The sequence below is a fragment of the Oncorhynchus clarkii genome, chromosome 18 (genome assembly GCF_045791955.1).
Source record: "Oncorhynchus clarkii lewisi isolate Uvic-CL-2024 chromosome 18, UVic_Ocla_1.0, whole genome shotgun sequence".
In the NCBI taxonomy this organism is placed as follows: Eukaryota; Metazoa; Chordata; class Actinopteri; order Salmoniformes; family Salmonidae; genus Oncorhynchus; species Oncorhynchus clarkii.
This window is the reverse complement of record NC_092164.1, coordinates 42,792,741-42,819,554: the sequence shown is the minus strand read 5'-3', so window position 1 is coordinate 42,819,554 and position 26,814 is coordinate 42,792,741. Positions and strand designations below refer to the sequence as shown.

The following is a 26,814-nucleotide window of genomic DNA, read 5'->3' as shown; positions in this document are numbered from 1 at the left end:
GCTTTTCTACATCATTTTGGGACAAACAGTTTCAGATTTTTGCAGTATTACGAAAATGGAAAAAAGCTGCCCTTGAAATATTCTTGATATGTTTGTCAAAAGAAAGATCAGGGTCCAGAGTAACGCAGAGGTCCTTCACAGTTTTATTTGAGACGACTGAACCAGATCAATCAGCATATCTCTTTGATTCTTGGGACCTAGAACTAACATTTCTGTTTTGTCCGAGTTTAAAAGTAAAACATTTGCCGCCATTCACTATTCTCTTTTGTTTGTCTCTGATATTCAGAAACGGAGCTACGACCTAAAGTTGAGGAGTCAAAGAAATTAGACTTTGGGAAGTAATCTTGCACAATAGGTGACTATTAATTGATCAAAGCACATTCTGTAAGAGAATATGTATAATTAAGTTGAGGGTTCATGTAAATTATCATACTAAAACACTTGGTAGCAGAATAAGATTTCTGGAAATCGGGTCTAGACTTTATTTTCCTTATCTATTAACATCATTATTATCACCAAATAGCCTACCTAAAATATATAATGCGTCTTGTTAAACTTGGTATAATTGCAGGAAATTAGTCTATAAAAAAATCATAGGTCCCTCAAATTAAACAAAATCAACCTGGTGTTTGATTCAAATGTGAAAAGGGTGCCCTGTGTAAAAAAGGTTTGGAACACCTGCCATACATAATCTGAAACTAGCAAAAGTGTACCTGGAATTGACTATTTAATATACAAATTTTCGGAAACATGCCCGTACTCATAATTTATACCAGGATTGGCTGAATGCTATCAAATGAATTCAGAACAAAAGTTATGAGTCAAAAGTCACTTGGCCTTATTTCATACCGAAGCAAATGAATTTCACATCCGATTTGATTTCTGTATAATTTATTTCCATCTGTCTACATTTTCAGAAGAAAAAAATATGCGCACTAAGTCCACCCGACCAGCAGAGTTCCCTGTTGTCAAAACTAGTCAGTATAGGCGCAATGTGACTCTCTTCCATTTCACTTGCTGTGGTCGGCAACCGATGTTATGCTTTTAGGAAACACACAAATATCTGTTTAGAAGTTTGGCGAGCTTATTGTTACTGCGTGTCTATGCCTTATTACACCCGGGAAAATGAAAACACCGACAATTTATACTTTTTGAAGTTTGTGATAGCTCATAATTTCAGGTATGTTTGAAAGCGTTTCTCAAAATGTAACAGTGCGATACCCAAGCCTTCAAGTTATCTAACGTAAAGTTTCACAGCTACTTCAAAGAACACAATGTAGCTCAAATGAAAATTCGTGCCGCATAGTACTTTTCATGTTGTATTTTATACTGTATGTGATATCAGCAGTCTTCTAGAGGAAGGCAACAGTATGCTTGGTTTCCGGGGCGTGACTGTTGTTGTGACATAACTTTAGACTTTTGAACGCAATCAAATTTGCCTTTTGAAAAGATTTTCGCCATAATTATGTTACTATCATTATGCTATTTCATTTTAATGCGTTAAAGTAACAGCCTATGTGATCGTAGATATAAATTAATTAATTTCAAGTTAACAATTTAAAAATCTTGTCTTTTCAAGATTGATCAGTGATGAGAACCATATAATGTGTAATAGCCTAGCCTATTTTTTTATAATTACAAGACACTCTACAATAGAATAGAATATAGATTATTAATAGAATAATCACGTTTTGCTGTCTCCCAATTAGATTCTGATGTATTATTTGTAACATTTCAGGCATGGTGCTCCTCACATTCCTCATAAATCAGTCCTTATGTAGGATGCTTGAAAGGGATTGAAGGCAAGTCAACGCCATGGGCAACCAAGACAACTTGGAAGATGTGTTTGTTGCTGTCATTCGTCCAAAGAATCAAGTCAGTCTGAGCTCTAAGGAATATCGGGCTAAAGCCTATGAGGTAAGACTACAGTATATTTCATATGATACAGTAGCGACCATGCAACATCTTGAAACCTCATCCAGAGGTTAGGATCTCTTTGCATAACAGCAAGGGTTTGGAATGACAGTCGCAGAGTACTGTGTTTGTGTCCCAGTCTGGGCTACCTCCTGAATTTGTTACACTGGTTTCAGAAGTGGGATACACATTTCATATACACGTTTAAGTTACACTGCGAGTAGCAGACTATGGTTAATGCAAAGTGTCAATGCCTTTATTAGTACATTTAGTGTAAGGAGGCTCAGTTTTGCAAAGCTCCTTGAAAGTTCCTAGTTCTGGTTTGTGGCTTGATCCTGAGTGGCGCAGTGGTCTAAGGCAGTGCTACAGGCATCACCACAGACCCGGGTTTGATCCCGGGCTGTATTACAACCGGCCGTGATCGGGAGTCCCATAGGGCAGCACACAATTGGCCCAGTGTCAGCCGGGTTAGGGGAGGGTTTGGCCTGTGTAGGCCGTCATTGTAAAGAAGAATTTGTTCTTAACTGACTTACCTAGTTAAATAAAGGTTAAATAAGAAATATACAAATATTACCATATCATCAACCCCAAATCTGCTTCAATATCATTTTACTTTAACCCAAATATTGTTCATGGCCAATTACAATTTATTAGCTTATGGTTTGATTTCAGAAATGTATTTCTCGTTCAGTTTATGTTCCTCATCAACATGTGTAACCCTATTACCCATCCTCTAGATCTTGTTGATAGAAGTTCCTTTGGAAGGAAAAGAGAAGAAACGGAAGAAAGTCTTACTGGCGACCAAAATCCAAGCGAGTGGGGACACAGCCAGATCCATTTTGGATTATGTAGACGAAATGACTAAACCCATATCTAACAACCAGGGTTTTATTGGTAAATAAATACATCTTTGCTACTTTTCTGTAATTATGGTATCTTTCCAGGTTTGGATGTGAATCGTTTGTTAATGTAAAAGATTTATGAAGAGTAGAAAGACATTTGAAATAACAAATTGTGTCAAAGCACTGATCCTGTTGTTCATCACAGGAAAGCGTGTGGTGCACATGAGGAAATTCCCTCTCGATGTTGACAAAGAAGGGAAAGAGGTCTCCCTCTTTATTGTGCCAGTCAATGTCAAAGGTAGGACTTGCCACTAACTTGTCAGCACATAACACATAAAGGCGTACAAATGATTAGAAATGGTATAAATGCTCTTTAATTATATACAGTAGGGTCCGGAGTTATTGGATCCCTTGATAAAAAAATACTGTATAAAATGAATTATGCAAATACTGAGCTACAGTGGGGCAAAAAAGTATTTAGTCAGCCACCAATTGTGCAAGTTCTCCCACTTAAAAAAATGCAGTGCCAGACGTGTCCCCCTGCATAAGCCAGTACATGTCCAGGCCCGTCTGAAGTTTGCTAGAGAGCATTTGGATGATCCAGAAGAAGATTGGGAGAATGTCATATGGTCAGATGAAACCAAAATAGAACTGTTTGGTAAAAACTCAACTTGTCGTGTTTGGAGGACAAAGAATGCTGAGTTGCATCCAAAGAACACCATACCTACTGTGAAGCATGGGGGTGGAAACATCATGCTTTGGGGCTGTTTTTCTGAAAAGGGACCAGGACGACTGATCCGTGTAAACAAAAGAATGAATGGGGCCATGTATCGTGAGATTTTGAGTGAAAACCTCCTTCCATCAGCAAGGGCATTGAAGATGAAACGTGGCTGGGTCTTTCAGCATGACAATGATCCCAAACACACCGCCCGGGCAACGAAGGAGTGGCTTCGTAAGAAGCATTTCAAGGTCCTGGAGTGGCCTAGCCAGTCTCCAGATCTCAACCCCATAGAACATCTTTGGAGGGAGTTGAAAGTCCGTGTTGCCCAGCAACAGCCCCAAAACATCACTGCTCTAGAGGAGATCTGCATGGAGGAATGGGCCAAAATACCAGCAACAGTGTGTGAAAACCTTGTGAAGACTTACAGAAAACGTTTGACCTCTGTCATTGCCAACAAAGGGTATATAACAAAGTATTGAGATAAACTTTTGTTATTGACCAAATACTTATTTTCCACCATAATTTGCAAATAAATTCATTAAAAATCCTACAATGTGATTTTCTGGATTTTTTTCTTCTCATTTTGTCTGTCATAGTTGAAGTGTACCTATGATTAAAATTACAGGCCTCTCTCATCTTTTTAAGTGGGAGAATTTGCACAATTGGTGGCTGACTAAATACTTTTTTGCCCCACTGTATATGTATGCTAAAAAAAAGGAAACATTTTATTATTTTATACAAATTACTCAGATAAATAGATTTTGTTTAAGTAATAATTTAAAAAAAATAATCTCAAAGATGGGGTCAGAATTATTGGATCTGCTGTTTTCTATACTCCAGCACCCGCCCCTTGCGAGGACATCACACTGGGCCTTTTTCTAAAATATTTTTTTGAGATTGGAGAAGACATTTGGAGGGATCTTAGACCCTTCCTCCATGCAGAATCTTTCCAGATTCTAGATATCCTTTGCCTGCGCTTATGGACTGCCTTCTTTAATTCAAAAGAAAGGTTTTCAATTGGGTTCAATTCTGGACAATAGGATTGCCATTGCAAAAGGTTGACTTTGTGATCAATTGACCATTTCTTTGTGGATTTTGATGTGTGCTTGGGGTTATTGTCTTGCTGGAGGATCCACTTGTGGCCAAGTTTCAGCCTACTTGGAGAGGCAACCAGGTTTTTGCCTCAAATGTCCTGGTACTTGGTAGTTCACGATGCCGTTGACCTTAACAAGTGCAAAATAGCCCCATGACATCAAAGATCATCCACCATATTTAACATTTAGGATGAGGAATCTTCTGTCTATGCATTGTTCTTTCAAAGGCCAAATCCACCGCTGGTGTGCGTGGCCAAATACCTTTATTTTCGTGTCATATGACCAGGTTCAGGAGGCTGAAACTTGTCTGCAAGTTGATTTTCCAGCAAGACGATAACCCCAAGCACGCATCAAAAACCAATAATTTTGACGTATCTTTTTATTATTTGTTAAACAAATATTGTATTAGCAATTGTATTAGTATAAAATAATATATATATATTTTTTTGCATACAATATAGCTCAGTATTTGTATTATTTAATACTATATAAAAAACATATTTTTTGCTTCTTTATCGAGGGATACAATAATTCCAGACCCCACTGTAAGTGAAAGTGTTAGTCCACTTTTGTCTGGTGTACTTTTTAAACCATTCCTAATAATATAGTTTAGCTAGCAATGTTTTTTCTTTATTGTTGGGTGCTGCTTACTGGTCTTTCTGAACAGATAACAGCAAGCCTATCTACAGCCCTGGTAGCCCCAGTTTTTACTGCCTGCAGGATATCATACGTGTGTGTAGCGAGACCAGTGCTCACTTCTCCCCCATCACCTCAAAGATGCTCCTGGCCTTGGACAAGTAAGTCTTTGTCTATGATTTCACATTGAAGTCATTTAGCAGGCACCCTGATCCAGTGTGACTTACTGTTTCTGGTGTGTATCAGAGAGCTGAAAATCAGTGTATATGGTAGCATCACTTACTGTACCATCTGCATGTCTGTTGTATTTAGGCCACTTCAGGGTCGGTAGGTAGCCCAGAGGTAAGAGAGGTGGACCGGTAACAGGAAGGTTGTTGGATTAAATTCTCGGGCCGGACGATGAAAAAAGTGGGGAACTAGATTGGTTACTGAAGGGCTGCTGGTTTCAGATCATTAATACTATCCACTACTGTTGTGCCCTTGAGCAAGGCACTTAACCCCGCTGCACTGTGACTGTCGTTGTGCTGCTTCCAGCCTCCTGTGAGTTTGTGGTGACCGGGGAGTTGGGATTGGGAATAACAAAATATATTTAAAGCGATTTACAGTGCAGTGAGTGGCACATAGTAGATAATTCACCCACCACAGAGACATTGGTTAACCTTACCAGAACGTCGCCTACTAAACCTTGACCTTTGAACTTGTCCACATGCCTTATCCAGGTGGCTGGCAGAGCAGCACACCATGCCTCACGCCGTTCCAGCTCTGTTCCGGCCCACGCCGGCGGACCGAGTCAAGACCAACGTGAGTAACCCTGCCTACATCAGAGAGGGCAAACCCAGTGACGGGGGTTTGCACATGGGTTACACTGCCTTGGAGATCAAGAGCAAGATGCTGTCACTGGAGAAGGCTGACATGTGCATTCAGAACCCTCTCTACGGCTCAGACCTGCAGTATACCAACCGGGTGAGTGCCCTTTGCCCACATACTGTTTTTCTATATTTTTTATTTTTAGGGGGTAGATCAGCTTTACAGATAGATTGTAGCTTCCATCAATGTAATTGTCTACATCATTTTCAATCCCCCATATATATATTTATTTATTTATAAATATATACAGTACCAGTCAGAAGTTTGGACTCATTCAAGGGTTTTTCTTTATTTGTACTATTTTATAAATTGTAGAATAATAGTGAAGTCATCAAAACTATGAAATAACACATATGGAATCATGTAGTAACCAAAAAAGTGTTAAACAAATCAAAATATTTTATATTTGAGATTCTTCAAAGTAGCCACCCTTTGCCTTGATGACAGCTTTGTACACTCTTGGCACACTCTTCTCTCAACATATATAAACTCAGCAAAAAAAGAAACGTCCCTTTTTCAGGACCCTGTCTTTCAAAGATAATTTGTAAAAATCCAAATAACTTCACAGATCTTCATTTAAAGGGTTTGAACTCTGTTTCCCATGCTTGTTCAATGACCCATAAACAATTAATGAACATGCACCTGTGGAACGGTCTTTCAGACACTAACAACTTACAGACGGTAGGCAATTAAGGTCACAAGGACTCTGAAAAATACCAAAAGAAAGATGCTCAGGATCCCTGCTCATCTGCGTGAATGTGTCTTAGGCATGCTGCAAGGAGGCATGAGGACTGCAGATGTGGCCAGGGCAGTAAATTGCAATATCCATAATGTGAGACACCTAAGACAGCGCTACACGGAGACAGGACGGACAGCTGATCATCCTCACAGTGGCAGACCACGTGTAGAAACACCTGCACAGGATCGGTACACCTGAACATCACACCTGCGGGACAGGTACAGGATGGCAACAACAACTGCCCGAGTTACACCAGGAACACACAATGCCTCCTTCAGTGCTCAGACTATCTGCAATAGGCTGAGAGAGGCTGGACTGAGGGCTTGTAGGCCTGTTGTAAGGCAGGTCCTCACCAGACATCACCGGCAACAACGTCGCCTATGGGCACAAACCCACTGTCAATGGACCAGACAGGTCTGGCAAAAAGTGCTCTTCACTGATGAGTTGCCGTTTTGTCTTATCAGGGGTGATGGTTGGATTCGTGTTTATGGAGGTGGAGGGTCTGTCATGGCCTGGGGCGGTGTGTCACAGCATCATCGGACTGAGCTTGTTGTCATTGCAGGCAATCTCAACGCTGTGCGTTATAGGGAAGACTTCCTCCTCCCTCATGTGGTACCCTTCCTGCAGGCTCATCCTGACATGACCCTCCAGCATGCCACCAGACAATGCAACCTGCTCGTTCTGTTCGTGATTTCCTGTAAGACAGGAATGTCAGTGTTCTGCCATGGTCAGCGAAGAGCCCGGATCTCAATCCCATTGAGCACGTCTGGGACCTTGTTAGATTGGCGGGTGAGGGCTAGGGCCATTCTCCCCCCAGAAATATCCTGGAACTTGCAGGTGCCTTGGTGGAAGAGTGGGGTAACATCTCACAACAAGAACTGGCAAATCTGGTGCAGTTCATGAGGAGGAGATGAGCTGCAGTACTACTGTTACTTTGGATTTTGACCCCCCCCCCCTTTTTGTTCAGGGACATATTATTCAATTTCTGTTAGTCACATGTCTGTGGAACTTGTTCAGTTTATGTCACAGTTGTTGAATCTTGTTATGTTCATACAAATATTTACACATGTTAAGTTTGCTGAAAATAAATGCAGTTCACAGTGAGGACGTTTATTTTTTCAACTCCTCCCATTTATCTCTTAACACCATCCATATTGGATTTCTATTTGCCATACATTTTTCAACTGTGCTGTGATGATTAACAAAAGTTCTGAACCTTTATATTCTCATAAATTAAAGATAAACATTTTTGCTAAAAGTATTATTACATTATTGATTGGCTGACTGTGACTTTTTAAATCACCCAGTATTGCTATCTGCAGCGTTAGCTCCAGGTAAATTTTACAATTCTTCAGCCATTCCTGGACCTGTGACCAAAAACAAGCTACATATGGACATTACTAAAATAAATTATCTAATGACTCTGTCCCTTTGCAACAAAATCTGCAGAGCTGGGAAGGTTGTATCCCCCATATATATAACATTCTATAGGTTGCAAGAATTTTGTATAATCATTTAAATGGAAAAATTCAAAGTTTTGAGTACAGCTTCGTTTTATGTATCAGTTCATAATCCAAGTGCCGTGGAATCGGTACGTCAAAACAATCTCTTCCCCACTATCTTGCAATCTATATGGCACAGCTGTAATTTTTTTGGTCTTTAAATGAAACTGGTATATATATTTTTTATTCATCACAATTTACTTTAACCAATTTGTCTTTAATGATAGCGTTTTTTCCAATCCTTATCCTCTCCTGAGGGATGACTTACAAGACAGTTCACATTTTTGTTTTAGCCCTGCACTGATATACTTTTATTTTACACAGTAATACTTTGTATCATCATCAAAATATTTGAACATAAACTAGTGTTCACGTATCCTCTCTATTTTTGCCATTTCTAGGTGGACAAAGTTATCATCAACCCTTACTTTGGCCTTGGTGCTCCGGATTACTCTAAAATCCAGATCCCTAAGAGAGAAAAGTGGCAGCACGGCTCTAACAGTGTGACAGAGGACAAGTGAGTGAGCATCCCAAAATTCTACTTCAAAACAACTTCATGCATTTTCCAGAACAGGGTTCAAAGAGTATATGTTTTCCTTCAAATAGTTTGAGCGTGTCTGAAGTGCCAAATGGGCAACATTTGCACATTTGGGACAATTCCATCTGTTCCATTGCACCAGGCAACCTCAATCAAGCCCAATTTTGTCTGGCATTCTCTGGAGTTTGGGCCTTTTCAAATGCTTCATGACATTGTGAAGTCAGTGCTTTCAACGGGCCTATTCTCTGTCTCCTCCCTAGGGAGCGTCAGTGGGTGGATGACTTCCCCCTCCACCGCAGTGCCTGTGAAGGCGACACAGAGCTGCTCACCAAGCTCCTGGAAAGTGGCTTCTCAGTCAAACAGCTGGACAGCGACCACTGGGCCCCCATCCATTACGCCTGCTGGTACGTCTCATACGAGGGATGTTGTGTTTTAGCACAGCTGTAGACCAAAACAAGTGGCGGGGCTGCCATTTTGCTGAAAAACAAATCCCAGATTGTAAACCAAGTCCCTAAAGTAAATCTTAAGTCCTCTACGGACAATAATGTTTCTATTTATCTTTTTTTTAATCGAACAGCTATCGTCAAATAAGAGTCAAACTTTGGTGTTGTTTTGAATGTAGGTATGGTAAAGTGGAGGCGACCAAGCTACTGCTGGAGAAGGGAAACTGTAACCCCAACCTGCTGAATGGCCAGCTGAGCTCCCCGCTGCACTTTGCTGCTGGAGGGGGCCACTCACAGATAGTACAGCTTCTGCTCCAACATCCTGAGATAGACCGGGTAAGACTGAGACGGGGGTTGCTAAACCTAACCCTTTTCTTAATGTTAACCTCATACTCCTAACCTGCTACGTTAGTTATCCTAACCTGCTGCCTAAGTTTTGCTAACTTGTTATGAAAAAGTAACTTCGGTATCGAAATGGCGTGAAAATAGTCTTTATCTCATGGCTAAGGTTATGACTAGGGTTAGACTTCAGCAGAAGGCCGTCAGCATGGTTTAAACCTATTTCTAACACGTTTGAATTCCAAATTCAACACCTTAATGTGCTGGAATAAAAGCCTGCACACCCAGTATCTCTCCAAGACCTGAATTGGAGAAGCCTGGTTGAATACAGTATATCCTCCATCCTATTTGCATGATGGCCACATACTGTGCTGGTACCAGTGGAACATCATAGTTTAGGACTTCAATATGTTTCCAGTAGTAAGTAGCAGTTAGAAAGTAACTTTGCTTGCTTGTTTTTATTAGCACATAGAGGATCAGCAAAAGAGATCGCCCATGCAAATCTGTGAAGAGAACAAGCAGAACGAATGGGAGGAGACAGTGAAACTCCTACAGCAAGCCAATAACAAACCAGTGAGTGTGAAGTGTGTGTGCATGTATGCTACTCCAACAGACTTGACAAAGGCATTGATTAAGTTTAGAAATGTATACAAAAAACAGTGTTTTCCTTCTGCAGTACGAGAAGGTGCGCATCTACCGCATGGATGGCTCGTACCGCTCGGTGGAGCTGAAGCACGGCAACAACACATCAGTGCAACAGATCATGGAGGGCATGCGGCTTTCCAAGGACACCCAGCAGTACTTCACCATCTGGATTTGCTCCGAGAATCTCAGTGAGTCACACATACACAGATTCAAAATGGCCGCCACAATATCTAGGCTTAGGTAGTATATGCTTGTATTTGTAGTATCTTATTATACCCTTTGTGTGTTTCTGTGTCTTGTCTTCCATCAGACCTGCAGCTGAAGCCCTACCACAAGCCACTGCAGCACCTGCGTATCTGGACCGAGATCGTCACTGACCTCACTGTCCTGGACCCCCAGAGGGAGAACCCACAGCTCTTCCTCCGTAGAGATGTCCGTCTGCCCCTCGACATTGAGAAAAAGGTTTGTAACCAATTTGATTTTGATAGACTTTATTATCCCCTTGGGGAAATTCTGCATCTGTAAAGCAAGGATTTGGGATATTGAATAGATCAGTGTTTCTCAACTCTGGTTAAGTGAGACCCAGAGGTTGTGCATGCTTTTGTTCCAGCCCAGTAATAATACACCTGATTAAACTGATCAGGGGTTTGGTGTTCAAGTTAATCCATCCATGATTGGCTTGAATCTTCTCCCCCAGATTGAGGACCCCCTGTCCATCCTGATCCTGTTTGACGAGGCCAGACACTGCCTCCTCAAGGGCTTCTTCCCCTCCCCAGACAGCAAGCTGATCACCCTGGCCAGCCTTCTGCTGCAGATCATCTATGGAAACTATGAGAGCAAGAAGCACAAGCAGGGTTTCCTTAAGTAAATATCTTAAATCGGTACCTGAATTGAATCAATTTAGCATAATACTCTTCTTTAAAACTGGTGAAATCTTGGTATGGTATTTGTAGATAAGGTACAGTACATAAACCTGTTGTAATATGATATACTATTAACATAACCGTAAATGTTTTGTTTTCAACAGTGAGGAAAACCTGAAATCTATTGTCCCGATATCCAAGGTGAAAAGCAAAGCGCATCATTGGACAAACAGGATTCTTCATGAGTATAAGGTCAGGTTTATTTTCATTATTTAGTTTTTGTGTAATATACATTTATCTGTGGGGTCAAACTCTTACCCTTACTTCATCTTTTCTGCCACAGAACCTCAGTATGAGTGAGGGTGTGAGCAAAGAGATGCACCACCTCCAGAGGCTCTTCCTGCAGAACTGCTGGGACATCCCAACATATGGTGCTGCCTTCTTCACGGGCCAGGTCTTCACCAAGGCTAGCTCCAGCAACCACAAAGTCATCCGCGTCTTCGTGGGTGTCAACACCAAGGGCCTGCACCTGATGAACATGGAGACCAAGGTGCCCCGGGGCTATTTGTTTGTTGGGACCAGAGTATATGTATACAGAGAAAACCAATGGTGGAAAAAGTTAAGATACCTTAATAGAAAATGACTGAAGTAAAAGTGAAAGTCACCCAGTAAAATAGTAAAAGTAAACATCTAAAAGTATTTGGTTTTAAACATACTTAAGTATCAAAAGTATAAATCATTGCAAACCAGACAGCACCATTTTCTTGTTTATATTTTTATTTTAAATTTATGGCTAGCCAGGGGCATGCTGCAACCCTCAGACATAATTTACAAACAAAGCATGTTTTTCGTGAGTCTGCCAGGCAGTAGGGATGACCAGCGATATTCTCTTGATAATTGTGTGAATTAGGCCATTTTCCTGTCCCTCTAAGCATTCAAAATGTAACGAGTACTTTTGGGTGTCAGGGAAAATGTATGGAGTAAAAAGTAGATACTTTTCTTTAGGAATGTAGTGAAGTAGCCAAAAATAGAAATAGTAAAGTACAGATACCCCAAAAAAATGACTGAAGTAGTACTTTCAAGTTATTTTACATCACTGGAGAGAACCTTGTTTAACCATGCAGTGTACAGAATACAATAGTATACTAAAACGCATGAAACATACTTCAGAAACATACTTAAGCTGAATGCATAGAGCTGTCTGTTTAATCTACTAGCACACAGCTCAGACACTCATGCATACCCCACAAGACATACCACCAGAGGTCTCTTCACAATCCCTAAGTCGGGGAATAGACGATGGGAGGCGCACAGTACAACATAGAGCCATGACTACATGGAACTCTATTCCACATCAGGTAACTGATGCAAGCAGTAAAATAGGATTTTAAAAAACATATAAAATACACCTTATAGAACAGCGGGACTGTGAAGAGATACACAAACGCTAGTACACGCACATTGTGGTATTATGCATATTGTAGATATGTAGTGGTGTAATAAATGTTATGATGTACTGTTTTATCTTTTTTTTCATATGTAATGCAAGTGCAATAATGTGTTTGGACCCCAGGAAGAGTAGCTGCTGCCTTGGCAGCAGCTAATGGGGATCCCTAATAAATACAGATACATTCTTATCTACTGGTCACAAAGTAAGCATGGATGTAAATATCTAAATATAGAAAGTAAAAGAGGGCCTCAAAAGTATTGATTTTAAAAGCTTTGTATATATTTTTTACATGTTCATGTAAAATGCCCTCTTTTACTGATACTTGTGCATATGTTCTACTGTGTAGGTCCTTCTTATCAGTCTGGAGTATGGCTCTTTCATGTGGCAGCTCGGGCACGCTGATCAGTACTTCCAGATTCACAGTCTGGAAAACAAGATGAACTTCATTGTGCACACCAAACAGGTAACTAACTAACTGTAGGACCTTTCCCAAGTCATTCCTATGGATGTACCTGTGATTATCTTCAATCATGTGTTGTAGCCTGGAAAACAGTGCAGATTGTATGATTTGTAAGAAAATGTTAACCGTAGCGTACAGCTCTAACTTTAGAGTTCAATCTGGGCAATATTACATGAAATTTGTTATTCATGTGCTTCTCTTTTTCTCAATAGGCTGGCCTTATTGTTAAACTGTTAATGAAGTTGAGTGGACAAATTACTCCAAATGACAGAAGTTTAACAGACAAGTATGCATATGGTTGACTCACCTTCAAAGACGATATTATTCCTATGTACTTTATTTGTCGATTGCTTTGCTTTCTTGTATTGGACCATTGCTTTTTTTGTTTATTTGATATTCAGATTTCTGTAACATTTCATGGTTGTAAATAATGTGTATTTAATGGTTCATCTTAATAAAATTAATAATATGAGTGCAAGTAATTCCTTGTTTTGCTGAAAATACAAGTCCGTCTTATGAACAGATTTTTTTTATTTTTATCTGTGTGCATGCAGTGCAGTGCAAAGCAAAGATACATTAATTATGCCTAATAAATTAAAGTCAATCAAAATAGTGTGGTGCCAGGACAATAACCTCTCTCCCTCAACATGGGCAAGACAAAGGAGCTTTATCGTGGAATACAGGAAATGGAGGGCTGAACACGCCCCCATTCACATTGACAGGGCTGTTGTGTATTTGACATAGGCCCTCAGATCCTCAAAGTTATACAGCTGCACCATTGAGAGCATCATCACTGGCTACATCACCGCTTGGTATGGCAACTGCTCAGCATCTGATCACAAGGCGCTACAGGGGTAGTGCGTACGGCCCAGTACATCACTAGGGCATAACTCCCTGCCATCCAGGACCTCTATACCACGCATTGTCAGAGGAAGGCCCTAAAAATGATCAAAGACTTGAGCCACCCAAGCCATTGATTGTTTTCTCTGCTACCGCATGGCAAGCGGTACCGGAACGCCAAGTCTGGGACCAAAAGGCTTCTGAACAACTTCTACCACCAAGCCACAAGACTGCTGAACTGTTAATAAAATGGCAGTGTGGACTATTTACATTGAACCCCTTTAGAGAGAGAGAGTGTGTGTGTGTGTACACACAGTACCAGTCAAAAGTTTGGACACCTACTCATTCAAGTTACTGCACTTTTACGACAGTTTCAAAGCCGCATTTTTTGTAAGGTGAGGGTGAATGGGCAAGACAAAAGATTTAAGTGCCTTTGAACAGGGTATGGTAGTGTGAAGAACTGCTGTTGGGTCTTTCACACTCAACAGTTTCCTGTGTGTATCAAGAATTGGGGACACTGTGTAGGGTGCTGTCTTTCGGATGGGGTGTCCTGTCTCTGAGGTCATTAAAGATCCCATGGCACTTATCGTAAGAGTAGGGGTGTTAACCCCGGTGTCCTGGCTAAATTCCCAATCTGGCCTTCAAACCATCACGGTCACCTAATAATCCCCAGTTTACAATTGGCTCATTAATCCCCCTCCTCTCAACAGTAACTATTCCCCAGGCCATTGCTGCAAATGAGAACATGTTCTCAGTCAACTTACCTGGTAAAATAACAGATAAATAAAATTCATTTGAGTCAACGTTGGCCAGCATCCCCATGAAACATTTTCAACACCTTGTGGAGTTAATGACCCAACGAATTCAGGCTGGGCAATACTGAGCGCACTCAATATAAGGTGTTATTAATGTTTTGTAAACTACGATCCTGATTGCCTAGTCACTTTTACCCCTACGAACATGTACATGCTGAATTACCTCGTATCCCTGCACAGTGACTCAGTACTGGTACTCCTTGTATATAGCCTCGTTATTGTGTTACTATTTCCTTTTTTATTTAGCAAATATTTGTCAAACTTTTTAACTCAGCATTGTTGGGCTTGCAGGTAAGCATTTCACAGTAAAGTCTACACCTGTTGTATTTGGCGCATGTGACCAAAACAATTCAATTTGTCTTGAAAATGTCAGAAATCAGACCAAGGACTGGCAAGGTAACAGCAGTAGCTGCCACATGAGGGCACTCTGCTCAAATAAATTACTTAACTTGTCAACAGTACATTCATTTCAAACCACTTGAGAAAACTATAACTGTGAAAAGCTGTCAAAGGCAAAGCGTGGCTACTTTGAAGAATCTAAAATCTATTTTATTTCATAGTTTTGATGTCTTCACTATTATTCTACAATGTAGAATTTTTATTTTAGAAAAACACTGGAATGAGTAGCTGTATTTAAACTTTTGACTGGTACTGTACATTTACCAAGGGAAGTCCATAACGAAATATTGGTTATTGTTTGACCATGTGAATAAATTAAATTGGATATGTCTCAACATTGTATGAGAGTGGGTATTGATGGATTATGAAATAATGTATAATATAGATTTAATCAAGACACTGTATATCCGTGTAAACGACATTAAAATAGCCTAGCCTACATCTAGGAATATTGCTTTGAACCGTTCACTGGTATAACAATTTTGATTTCCATTTGACAATTTTGTTTGAAATGTCAAGTTTCATGATTTCACGACGGGCGTATTCATTGAGGAAACAAACAGAGCAAAACGAGATTTTCTTTTGGACAAATTCAGGTAGGTCCCTCGCGTTTTCGTTCCTTTTTACTTCCGTTTAAGAAACGTTTTGCAATAGAATCGGCGTAATCAATACGCCCTTGTTGCATACGGTTTTAGTAGACTACAATAGCCAATGAACTTTGAGACATCCAGACATGTTCTAGTCTGTTTAACCAATGTGATTCTCCTCTTGAGGTATTCTGCTCCACTCGGGCATCTGTAAAATTAAACCCGGAAATTAGATCCCTTACATATTGGCTGTGTTCGAGAGCATAAAAACCGTGATTTTTATTATTGATCTGCAAACAATGAGTAGTTATTTATGAAGCAAGCAGTGGCGTGTATCCATGGTTTCCAAGGGAAGCCAGCCCCCCCAAAAAAACATTTTTTTTTCCAGTGGTGTAAGGTACTTATTAAGGGAAATACTTTAAAAGTACTTTTTACTCCATACATTTCCCTGACACTCAAACGTACTCGTTACATTTGGACAGCAAAATGGTCCAAATCACACACTTATCAAGAGAACATCCCTGGTTATCCGTACTGCCTTTGATCTGGCGGACTCACTAAACACAAATGAATGTTGGAGTGTGCCCCTGGCTAACCGCCAATACATTTAAAAAATAAAATTGTGCCGTCTGGTTTACTTAATATAAGGAATTTGAAATGGTTTATACTTTTACTTTTGATACTTTAGTAGATTTGAGCAATTCCATTTACTTTTGATACGTAATTATATTTAAAACCAAATACTTTTAGACTTTCACTAAAGTACTATTTTACTGGGTGACTTTCACGAGTCATTTTCTATTAAGGTATCTTTACTTTTACTCAAGTATGACTATTGAGTACTTTTTCCAACACTGTATATTTTGTCTCTGTTTTTTAATAATTTTCCTTAATTTCGCAAGACGCTGAATGTACCTCACTGGAGAAAGCATCCCAGTGAGCGAGACAGTATGTGTAGGTATCTATCTGATGCTGTCTGGTCAAAAAGAGTATGACATTGTGCTGCCTGTAGCATTGATTGCAAGGGAAGTCAGTGAACATTTGCCCTCCTTTGATGAAAAAAAAAAGTATAAAATAATAGCCAATCGGTGTTTAGCTAAACTGAGTGAGATCAATTGTGAATGGTCCTGGCGCACCAAAAAAAAGTTCAAGGGAAGGCAATTTAGATTTGTCTTCACACCAATTACATCAAAAGCAAAACGTCATTGACAGAAACACTTGAATTGTTGCATCTCGGTTGTGTCGTTGTCCTGTGGACAGCTAGCTAAAATTGTCCCTTTCCTAAATTAACCATGGATGGAGATTGGGATTTGGATTTGTGGTTTTACTTAACTCTCCGTACTGGCCCTGGAATATAATGGTGATTCTGATCCAACCATGAATGTATACATTGTGCCCCCGGACTGAGAGGATGGAAGTTCGATATGTACAGTAGCTAGATGTAGTAGACTAATGTTAGCTGGCTCATCTTTGCCCATGAAAGGAAGTTAGGCTAGTGATTAAGCATTTTAGCCAGGTAACCTAGGACAACAAAAATTAAAAGTACGTACTGTATGACAGAGTGATTGACCATTTGGTCAACATGAAAGAGAGGGTGGCAATGGTGTTTCTCTACAAGTAGGGTGAGTCAACATGTACTTGCCCGAACTAACGCGCACGCACGCACACAGACGCAGGCACATGCACACACACAGAAATCAGAATCAAGGATATCATATTTAGCTTAAATTGATTGAACTAAATCGTTTTTGGTATATTTTAGATGTCACTCTATTAGACTAAACATAGGTGATTTGATGATGTTGAAATGTTGAAATGTGCTGGAATAGTGGAGGCAGCTCCTGTTTTCTTTGTGACTTGGTTCTAAATCAATCCTCGTTTAGTAGTCTGAAAATGTCAGAAACATCAACGTGCTTGACCATGCTGTAGGTCATGTATCTGTTTAATGTTTTTTGCTTTGTGGTGGTTGCCATGGAAGCAAAGAAGGGGAGCGAGGTGTGTATGTTCTCAAACACACATGCATGTGGGGGTCTGGGAGAGTAAGTGTCCATCTGATGAATGGAACTCAATTTTGTACACTAATTGTAGTCTCGCCCATTCATATCTAATGACGTCATTTTTGACCGGGAACACCACAGGTGTACAAAAATTCAATAAAACACAACATTTTATGAAAATCATTTTAAAAATGTATTTTGTGTGTTCAGGTGCCCTGTGTGGACAAAGTTCTGGAACATTATGACAATCAGATTAAATGAACTACATTTTTCAGAGAGAAAACTTGGAAATCGGTCCAATTCGACCAGAACACAGCAGGAGGATAAAACATGCATCGCTACTGGACGCAAGCTGATTTGTTGGACAGTTAGTCAGCAATCGAAACATTCGTTTTGATACTCTCGAGCATCGCACTGTTTTGAGAAGAAAATAAACTATTTCGGGGGAGGGTCTCTTCGGCACGGTTGAACCAATCCGGTAAATGTGGAGGAGGAGTTAAAATGTGTCGACTTGTCCTCTGCTATGACATCATATAGCCAGACATCAGTCCAGGTAGTGATAGCCAACCAGAGTTCAGGAAGGCAGCCGCGGAGCTGATGGACACACAGCGAATAGCCAATGAAATGCCTTTATTTGTCAGGCGGGGGCAGGAATAACTTAATATCGACAGGTAGAGACTGGGTTACAGTACTAGCCGTCACTTATCATTTAGCGTTATAGGGGAATAAACTATGATATTGGAATCAAGAAGGATTTGACTGTGCTTTTGGGAACACTATTTTCCGTTTATACAAGGCCTCGTGCCTTGTAGAAAACCGATTTAGATGGTGTAGAAGTGACAATTGTTTTTATTTGTTTCAAACGCAAAGAGTCTGTCGCAGTGGCCTATAATATTTTACAACGGATTGAAACAAACAGAAGACGTGACAATGGCTATGCATTTATATCAAGCTAGTAGTATGCTACTAGAAAATACCGTCGGGAAAATTAGTGACAACGTGACATCGGTGGTTCTTGCAGTGTTTGTGATCACCCTAACTTTGGGATATATTTCTAAACTGGTGCTCAAACAGTCACAATCTTCTTCCGACGAAGACAAGGTACGTTATGTGCATAAGCAACACATCAGTTGAGATATATTACATTATTATTAGGGCTGCGACAGTGAATGTTATAGTTTCATGCCGCATTCATAGACTTGCATATTGTGCATAATCAATTGCCTTGTGTATTTTATTCTCTCAGAAATACCCACCATACATACCTTCTAGCATTCCATTTCTGGGTCATGCCATAGCATTCGGGAAAAGTCCCATTGAATTTCTGGAGGATGCATATGAAAAGGTAAGACTACAGTACTGCTGAAAAGTATACGTTAGTGCTCTAAGTGCTACTTACTTTTGTTTACAAAATGTTACAGTAACGTTTCCTATCATACAGCTTCTGAATCTTACTGGTGTATAGTGCCATTTGAAAGTGCCCGTTATAGTAGGTGCTAAAACAAGGTTTATTGTCTTTATATTCACAGTATGGGCCCGTTGTCAGCTTTACCATGGTGGGCAAAACCTTTACCTACCTTCTGGGTAGTGAGGCTGCCACACTGATGTTCAACAGCAAGAACGAAGATCTCAATGCAGAGGATGTCTATTCTCGATTGACCACACCAGTTTTTGGCAAAGGGGTTGCATACGATGTACCTAACCATGTAAGCAAATAAATACTTACTCAGATACTCCCATTCACACTCACAAATATAGAGAATTTCCCCCCACATAAAGAAGTCTTGCCAGAAGTTTATGATAGGTTTATGAGCTGAAACAAAGTATTGATTTAGTGAATTCAGTGAATATTTTGCCACTCATTTTCTTTTGTAGGTTTTCCTGGAACAGAAGAAGATGTTTAAGACAGGACTGAACATTGCCCATTTCAAACAGCACGTTGAAATCATCGAGGAGGAAACTAAAGAGTACTTTTCAAGATGGGGAGACAGCGGGGAAGAAAGTAAGATGACAGACATTACAACCGGTCTGATCTTTTCGCATGGAATACTGTAGAAACTAAATCCAAATGCCCAGCTCCAAATCGACTTCTAGTCCCTACTGTAGCCACTTAATGTAGACCTAAAAGGATTGAAAAGATGTTAGCAGAATTACACATTTTCCACTTGGCCTATCAGATTGCAAAGTGGAATTATTAGTACAGTATACTTATCTAATCCGTTCAGACCTATAAGAGCTCACGGGGTAGGGACTTGGGTGAAGTACAATGTCAACTGTTAAGAAAATTCTGCACAATTTCCCATCAACAAGTTCTCAAGTATATTATAACAAAATCAAATCAAAGTGTATTAGTCGCCTACACAGACTGCTAGATGTTTTCGCTGGTGCAGCGAAATGCTTTGTTTATTTTTTAGCACCAACAGTTTAGTAATACTTAGCCATACAAAACAACACACATGTAATCAATGTGTTGTAACTCCTGAATACAGTTTGAACCTTGCCATCCATTTTAAGATAGTTCCTTTTCTTCCTGTAAAAGGTAAGGTAGCGATATGACATTACCAAAAGTAGTGTTTAACAGAGCGACTTCTGACATGAGTAAGAAGCAAGAGGCTAATCTAGTCAACATTTGTTGTCACGTACTGTAGCTATTACGTGGCTCAAGAGTGCATTGATCTCCCATGCACAGATGCTTAATGGGTTGCTAATGACTGCAGTCTTTTGCTTCACACTCTTGCTAGAATCTGTTTGCGAGGCGTTGCTGTTTATGAAGACGCCATATCACTTGTTACACGTCATAACATTTGAGCCGTACTGCACAGTCAAAGTTATCCAGTCCGCAATTCTGACCTCTTTTCTCTTTCTCTCACTCATTCCATCTCTTCCACTCCTCCCTCTCTCAGACCTGTTTGAGGCCCTGTCGGAGCTGATCATCCTGACGGCCAGTGCCTGTCTGCATGGGAAGGAGATCCGCAGCATGTTGGACGAGAAGGTGGCCCAGCTCTACGCAGACCTGGACGGGGGCTTCAGCCATGCTGCCTGGCTGCTGCCCGGCTGGCTGCCGCTGCCTAGTTTCAGGTAAGAGAAAAACTTCATTCATACTGTCCTCTCAACTAAGGGTCAATTCAAACTGTTCCACCTTCAGGTTAGGTTTTTTGTGTGAAAGACCAAGTTAAACTAAGTTACCAGAATGATTGCTGGAAATTAATACTCTTGAAACTTCATTTATACTGTCTTATTGTTCTATCCTCAGGTTAGGGTTCTGGGTGATAGACTGAGTTGGAATTCATTCTACTGTATTCATTCTGTAATAGCAACACGATAATTAATTATTTCGCTAATTAAAGCAGGAAAAAAACAAGTTGTCATTTTTGTACAGACGAAGGGACAGAGCACACAGGGAGATCAAGAACATCTTCTACAAAGTCACCCAGAAACGCAGAAGCTCTGGAGAGAAAGTGGACGACATGCTGCAGACCCTCATAGATGCCACCTACAAGTAAGACATAAGTGGGACAGTTGCCAGTAGTAATACATATGGGACAAGCATCTATGCCTCCCCACAGGACTGAAGTGAATGAGCGTTTGGTTTAAAGGTGTTCTACAACTGTTGAACCATTTTAGACTGACTCCTCATTTCAGGCCTAACTATTTCTGCCTTTTTTTAAGGGATGGTCGGCCCCTGAATGATGATGAGATAGCAGGCATGCTGATTGGTCTACTCCTGGCTGGACAGCACACATCCTCTACCACTAGTTCCTGGTTGGGCTTCTTTCTGGGCAAAGACAAGGCCCTACAGGACCGCTGCTACGCTGAACAGAAAACAGCATGTGGAGAAGACCTGCCCCCACTCAACTTTGACCAGGTCAGAATCCATAACTGACATTTTGCCAACTGCACATAAATGGCCATAGATTACACTAGAACTTTGTTGTTGAAAATATGAATAATGTTTTTACATTGGCTTACAAATGTACATTAATTTTTATAAATTATGTTGTTAAAACTTATTAAGATCATAGTTTATTTTTTGACCATATTCTATTTAAAACTGGGTAATTGGATATTGTATGTGAGCAACTTCAGTTTAGAACCGTTTTTCTAGACTGCTAAACCATACGTTCAGCTATTCATTTGGACGGTTTTGATTGTCTAAATATTTGACATACTCTTTACTTACCTGGTCTCTTGTTCATTCATCAGCTGAAGGACCTGACTTTGTTGGACCGCTGTTTGAAAGAGACCCTCCGACTACGTCCACCCATCATGACCATGATGAGAATGGCACGCTCTCCTCAGGTAAGATTGATGTCATTATTTGTTGGGCTGTTACGAATGCCCATGAAATTATTCCTACTACCTTCATAGACATTTTTTCAATTCCCTTATATCAGTAAATACAATTTAAAAAACAAACATTTTGGGACACTGAATTTGAGAGAGAAATGGCCACAATGTAAATGGTCCATATATATATTTTTTTACATTGAAATGGAATGGATCCCCAACCCAGATAAATGCATGCGTATAATAGGTGAGTGACCATTGAACGACCCTCACCCTTTACTTCCATCCACCCCCAGACTGCAGCAGGCTACACCATCCCAGCCGGCCACCAGGTGTGCGTGTCCCCGACGGTCAACCACCGTCTGCAGGACACCTGGACAGAGAGGATGGAGTTCAGGCCTGACCGCTACCTCAATGATAACCCTGCCGCAGTTGAGAAATTTGCCTATGTGCCCTTTGGAGCCGGTAAGAATATTTTCCTGTTATTTCCTCCCTTTTAACAGCATGTAATAAGTTAGGTGATCTGCCATCTTTAAGAAAAAACAGAAGTGTCAAAGCATATGCACAATGGTAGGGGAAACAGCTGTCATACAGTGTGTTTTCATGTGTAAATAAGTATTTTGTCAGTAGGTGGGGCTCTTGCTCAATATGTACAAATATGGACTTTACTACCATACAAAGCTGTCTCATGCCACAAAGTATCACCTGATTTTACCCTCATTACCATGACTCATTAAAAAACACTGATGTTCTCTGTCTTCTAGGTCGTCACCGCTGCATTGGGGAGAACTTTGCCTACGTTCAGATCAAGACCATCTGGTCTACCATGCTGCGCCTTTTCGAATTTGACCTGGTCGATGGCTACTTCCCCACAATCAACTACACAACCATGATCCACACCCCACACAACCCCGTCATCAGATACAAGAGGAGGCAACACTAAGAGACACTGAGCGCAAAACACAGCAGAGAAAATAGGTTACACCCAGGAGAAGAGCAAGGCTTTGTCCAAAATGGCGTCCTATTCTATAGTGTACTCATTTTTGTCCAGAGCGTCATAGGGCTGCGACCAAAAGTAGTGCACTATATTGGAAATAGGGAGCCATTTCAGTTTCCCCCCAACAAACAACCTAACTTACCTTAAATGGTTTGATTTAGAGGAAATTATTGTACTTGAATTTAGGAACTGTGCAAGTTAATGCACAGAGTTCTGGCTGGAAATTAAACAACTTTAATTTGTGTTTCCCCCACCTTGTGTGCCTTGTTGTTTAGTTGTTAGAATGTACACTGAATCAGTTTGTTTCTTCACTAACGGCTTCTCTGTAGTAGTCTAATGCCAAATTAGATCTGTTTGTGCAGTCATGCCAATGGCCATAGGATTTGGCTACAGTATACAGCACAAACAGATCTGGCCAAAAGCTTCATCTTTTGTCCATTCTATTTCAACAGTCATGGTAATACATATACAGTGAGCTCCAAAAGTATTGGGACAGTGACAATGTTTTGTTGTTGTTTTGGCTCTGTGCTCCAGCACTTTGGATTTGAAACACTGCAATAACTATGATATTTATGCCTCTGTAACTTTGAGGTTAAAGTGCAGACTTCCAGCTTTAATTTGGTCCCCCCAATTTTAGGGGACCAAAAGTATTGGGAGAAATTCTCAAGTGTTTTAAAGTAGTTGAAAGTTTAGTATTAGCATGCAAAGATTACATTAAGCTTGTGACTGCAAACTTGTTAGATGCACTTGCTAATAGTTCTGGTTGTGTTTCAGATCATTTTGTGCCCAATAGAAATTAATGGTAGATAATGTATTGTCATTTTGGAGTCACATTTATTGTAAATAAAAACAGAATGTTTCTAAACACTTATACATTAATGTGGATGCTAACATGATTACAGATAATACTGAATCAATCATGAATAATCAGTGAGAAAGTTAAGAGGCATAAATATCATAGTATCATTTCAAATCCAAAGTGCAGAGCCAAAACAACAAATGTGTCACTGTCCCAATACGTTTGGTGCTTAGCGTAGGCTTTCAAGCTTCCACTGTGTGAAATGTGATAAGTCTCCTGTGTGTATGAGTGACACTATTACAGTAAGGATGGATATTACTGGAGTAAAAAGCACTGCCTTTTACAGAGCAGTGAGAAATAGTAAAACCACTGATCCTTATCCATCGACTCAGTGATCAAACTGACGAGCACTGACTTTGTATGTACTACTGTCCATTCGTATAATTGTACAAAGATAGAGAACCTGGGCTGGGTCAAACAAAGAAAACGGACTTGAAACATGGAGGGACAACCTGCACTTGCTCAATGAGACAAATTTCAGTTTTCTGTTGTGTGCCCTAATAAACACGACTAAGTGTATTGGGTGGGAATGTTGGACGGTCAGGGTAATATGGGTCAGTTTGACCCATGTAGTGCCTTGACAATGGAAAATTATTAGTCCATGTTGTTTTTGATTGATTTGACTATTTGAAGCCTAGTGTTGTGAACATTGGTCCTTTATATTTTATTTAAAAAAAATCTAAATATCATGTTCAATTTGTCTTCACACCATAATTTTATTGACTGTACATCTCCCCCATACCAGATTCACATTTTAGCTCAAGTTCTATTTTGTTTTACAACTGTTAGAACTAATTAAACGTGTACCTGTAAAATCAAATTGTTGTGTCAGTGGAGTTGAATTGAGAAAAAAAACAGTGCGACCACATCTTTCAAGTGTTAAAATTCATATTTATTTCGGTTTTGACAAAATACCCAGAAAATTCAAAGCTCCTACCTTTACAAAAATATGTCTTCTACAAATTGTCCTCTGTAGTCTGTCCAAGAAACCATTCTAATAAAACACAGTGTGGTGTATATAGATCATGTAGCAGCCTCAACAGTAAAGTCAAATTCTCCATGGCAGAGCTCTCCCAATTCCCGTCCTGGAGAGCTACTGGGTGTGCAGGCTTTTGTTCCAGCCCGGCACTAACCAACATTTTCAATAATTCATCAATCATGGACTTCCATTTAAGAAACCAGTTACTTTAATCAGGCATGTTAGTGCTGGGCTTGCGCAAAGACCTGCATGCCCACCCGGTTCCTATCCAGGGCTGGAGTTCTCCGGAGAAGCCTGCTCAACGTATTCTTCCACCCACACAAAGTAACATACACAGTATAAATTAAATTATTCCAGGTTTTTCATTTAAATTAGCATTCCACAAATATACATTTAACGCGATTCTGTTCACCCACAACAAAGAGGCAGACCAAAGTTTACAAACATAGAAGCTGTTTCAAGTGCTGGCGACAAAAAGCCTGATTATAAGATGTCTACACACAACAAAATGTTTTTTGGTCCCCACGTAATATACTGTACACAGCAGAATGATACAAAATACCGAAGCTCAGCACAAGAAAAGGCAACTGAGTTTCTTCAAGCCAGTTCCAAAGTAATTTATGGACTTCTATCTTTTTATTCCAAAGTGCAATTGAGCATATGAAGAAGAACCTAGGAAGGGCAAAATGAAGTGGTTTAGATCCCAAGACTGAACTCTTGACAATAACATTTCAAGCATCATCTGCACATATTGTCTTGGGTGATTGAATGAGAGGGCAATTTCTGCTTTTGCATTACATTATTTAACTCTAGATGGTGTGAAGTAGTACGGTTGGAAGTGTGTGCGTGTCTGTTACCTGACTGCACGCTCCCCAGTCTCCTCTGCAGGGCCTCCAGTCTGGAGATGTAGTCGGTGAGCGCTCGGTCAGGGTCGTAGTTCTGGAGGTGGGAGCAGGTCAGAGGGCCAGAGTCCCCAGCCATGTGGAACCTGTGTTGTGCAGAGGAGAGGGCGGACCTGGGGGAGGCCCCACTCCTCTCTCCGTACACCTCCACACTCCCCGGTTGCAGGTAGGGTGAGTCTGTCCTCACCTCATTACCTGAAGAGGAAGAGAGACAGTTGTCAGTCCTCTGTTTTCTCTCACAAAACAGGATCAATGAGCCAGTCAACGAAAAGGTAATTATACATTTCTGCTTTGCATTGAACCTGGCATTTTAGAATATTCAGGTTATTTATTTAGGTTAGCTAACATTGTGGACCACCTGATCAATCAGCACTTCATTGACTACAAGTGTGTAAGTCTAGGTTAGCCTAGCTTGGTTCTTTACCATTTAACTCAACCAGTCCATTCATTCCATGTGATTCTCCCAGTATATTTTCCTGGTGTTGGGATAGTGTGAGGAAATGTGATTTCCATACCCGTTGACTGCCCCAGGCCATTTCTGTTCACGTTGACAGATGTTATGGAGCTCATCCCCGTAGTTTTATGCCATCGCTTGACCAGGAAACGCATTCTGGAAGAACAGAACAGTCTGATTCAAAGATGTGCTACAGCACGTGTCAAACTCGTTCCACGGAGGGCCGAGTGTATGCAAGATTTCACTCCTCCCTTATACTAGATTTATTTATTAAGGTCACTGATTAGTAAGAACCTCCCCTCCCTGGTTGTCTAGGTCCTTATCGAAATGAAGACACAGTCCCTGCATAGAATGAGTTTAACAACTCCATTACAGAGGACCATTAGCCTACAGTACAATAAGAACAATCAGTCTGTGTTTATTAAAATAACTACTGATATTATATGATGCTGTATGAACTCATAATAACAGGCGTTCACAATCCAGCACCTGTTTTGAAGTATTAACTAATCAGCTATAAACTTAAAAAACCTAAAGGATAATTTAGCTCCTATAAGCTCCTCATAAAGGTCTTTAAACTGCAGAGCATTATAATTTAGCAGCTATAGCCTCACAACAACAGTCTACGCTGCTCTGTTTACCAGG

The 26,814-nt window shown here is 40.4% G+C and overlaps 3 protein-coding genes across 4 annotated transcripts in view; 2 read left to right on the top strand and 1 right to left on the bottom strand.

Moving 5' to 3' along the window:
- Positions 1–976: 976 nt before the first annotated feature.
- Positions 977–15,440, top strand: LOC139373532 (krev interaction trapped protein 1). Its single transcript, XM_071114154.1, has 17 exons — positions 977–1,180; positions 1,739–1,917; positions 2,652–2,808; positions 2,962–3,054; positions 5,239–5,368; positions 5,927–6,170; positions 8,717–8,832; positions 9,114–9,257; positions 9,476–9,632; positions 10,101–10,208; positions 10,312–10,468; positions 10,591–10,742; positions 10,978–11,144; positions 11,308–11,395; positions 11,487–11,693; positions 12,940–13,056; positions 13,266–15,440. The coding sequence occupies exons 2-17, from the start codon at positions 1,816–1,818 to the stop codon at positions 13,353–13,355; spliced, it is 2,229 nt and encodes a 742-aa protein (XP_070970255.1). The 5' UTR covers positions 977–1,180; positions 1,739–1,815; the 3' UTR covers positions 13,356–15,440.
- A 2,895-nt stretch (positions 15,441–18,335) lies between these two features.
- LOC139373536 (lanosterol 14-alpha demethylase-like) lies at positions 18,336–24,654 on the top strand. Its single transcript, XM_071114159.1, has 10 exons — positions 18,336–18,792; positions 18,938–19,036; positions 19,221–19,397; positions 19,567–19,693; positions 20,595–20,769; positions 21,071–21,190; positions 21,361–21,556; positions 21,895–21,990; positions 22,275–22,443; positions 22,743–24,654. The coding sequence occupies exons 1-10, from the start codon at positions 18,622–18,624 to the stop codon at positions 22,919–22,921; spliced, it is 1,509 nt and encodes a 502-aa protein (XP_070970260.1). The 5' UTR covers positions 18,336–18,621; the 3' UTR covers positions 22,922–24,654.
- A 50-nt stretch (positions 24,655–24,704) lies between these two features.
- The window catches only part of LOC139373535 (A-kinase anchor protein 9-like), a 139,227-nt gene continuing 137,117 nt past the window's right edge, over positions 24,705–26,814 (bottom strand). For both annotated transcript variants that reach the window (XM_071114157.1, XM_071114158.1), the window contains 3 exons: positions 26,231–26,325; positions 25,671–25,910; positions 24,705–25,485 (listed from right to left, as the gene is read on the bottom strand). In XM_071114157.1, the coding sequence (XP_070970258.1) occupies positions 25,442–25,485; positions 25,671–25,910; positions 26,231–26,325 (379 nt within the window). In that variant the 3' untranslated portion in view covers positions 24,705–25,441. The remainder of the gene's footprint in view (positions 25,486–25,670; positions 25,911–26,230; positions 26,326–26,814) is intronic.

What these genes read in the sequence shown, in the direction of transcription:
- LOC139373536 (XM_071114159.1), top strand. Translation starts at nt 18,622, where the DNA reads ATGGCTATGCATTTATATCAAGCTAGTAGTATGCTACTAGAAAATACC. An exon ending in GGGAGACAGCGGGGAAGAAA is followed by an intron (nt 19,694 to 20,594) that starts GTAAGATGACAG and finishes TCCCTCTCTCAG; the next exon opens with ACCTGTTTGAGGCCCTGTCG. An exon ending in GAATGGCACGCTCTCCTCAG is followed by an intron (nt 21,991 to 22,274) that starts GTAAGATTGATG and finishes ATCCACCCCCAG; the next exon opens with ACTGCAGCAGGCTACACCAT.
- LOC139373532 (XM_071114154.1), top strand. Translation starts at nt 1,816, where the DNA reads ATGGGCAACCAAGACAACTTGGAAGATGTGTTTGTTGCTGTCATTCGT. An exon ending in TAACAACCAGGGTTTTATTG is followed by an intron (nt 2,809 to 2,961) that starts GTAAATAAATAC and finishes TGTTCATCACAG; the next exon opens with GAAAGCGTGTGGTGCACATG. An exon ending in TCATTGTGCACACCAAACAG is followed by an intron (nt 13,057 to 13,265) that starts GTAACTAACTAA and finishes TTTTCTCAATAG; the next exon opens with GCTGGCCTTATTGTTAAACT.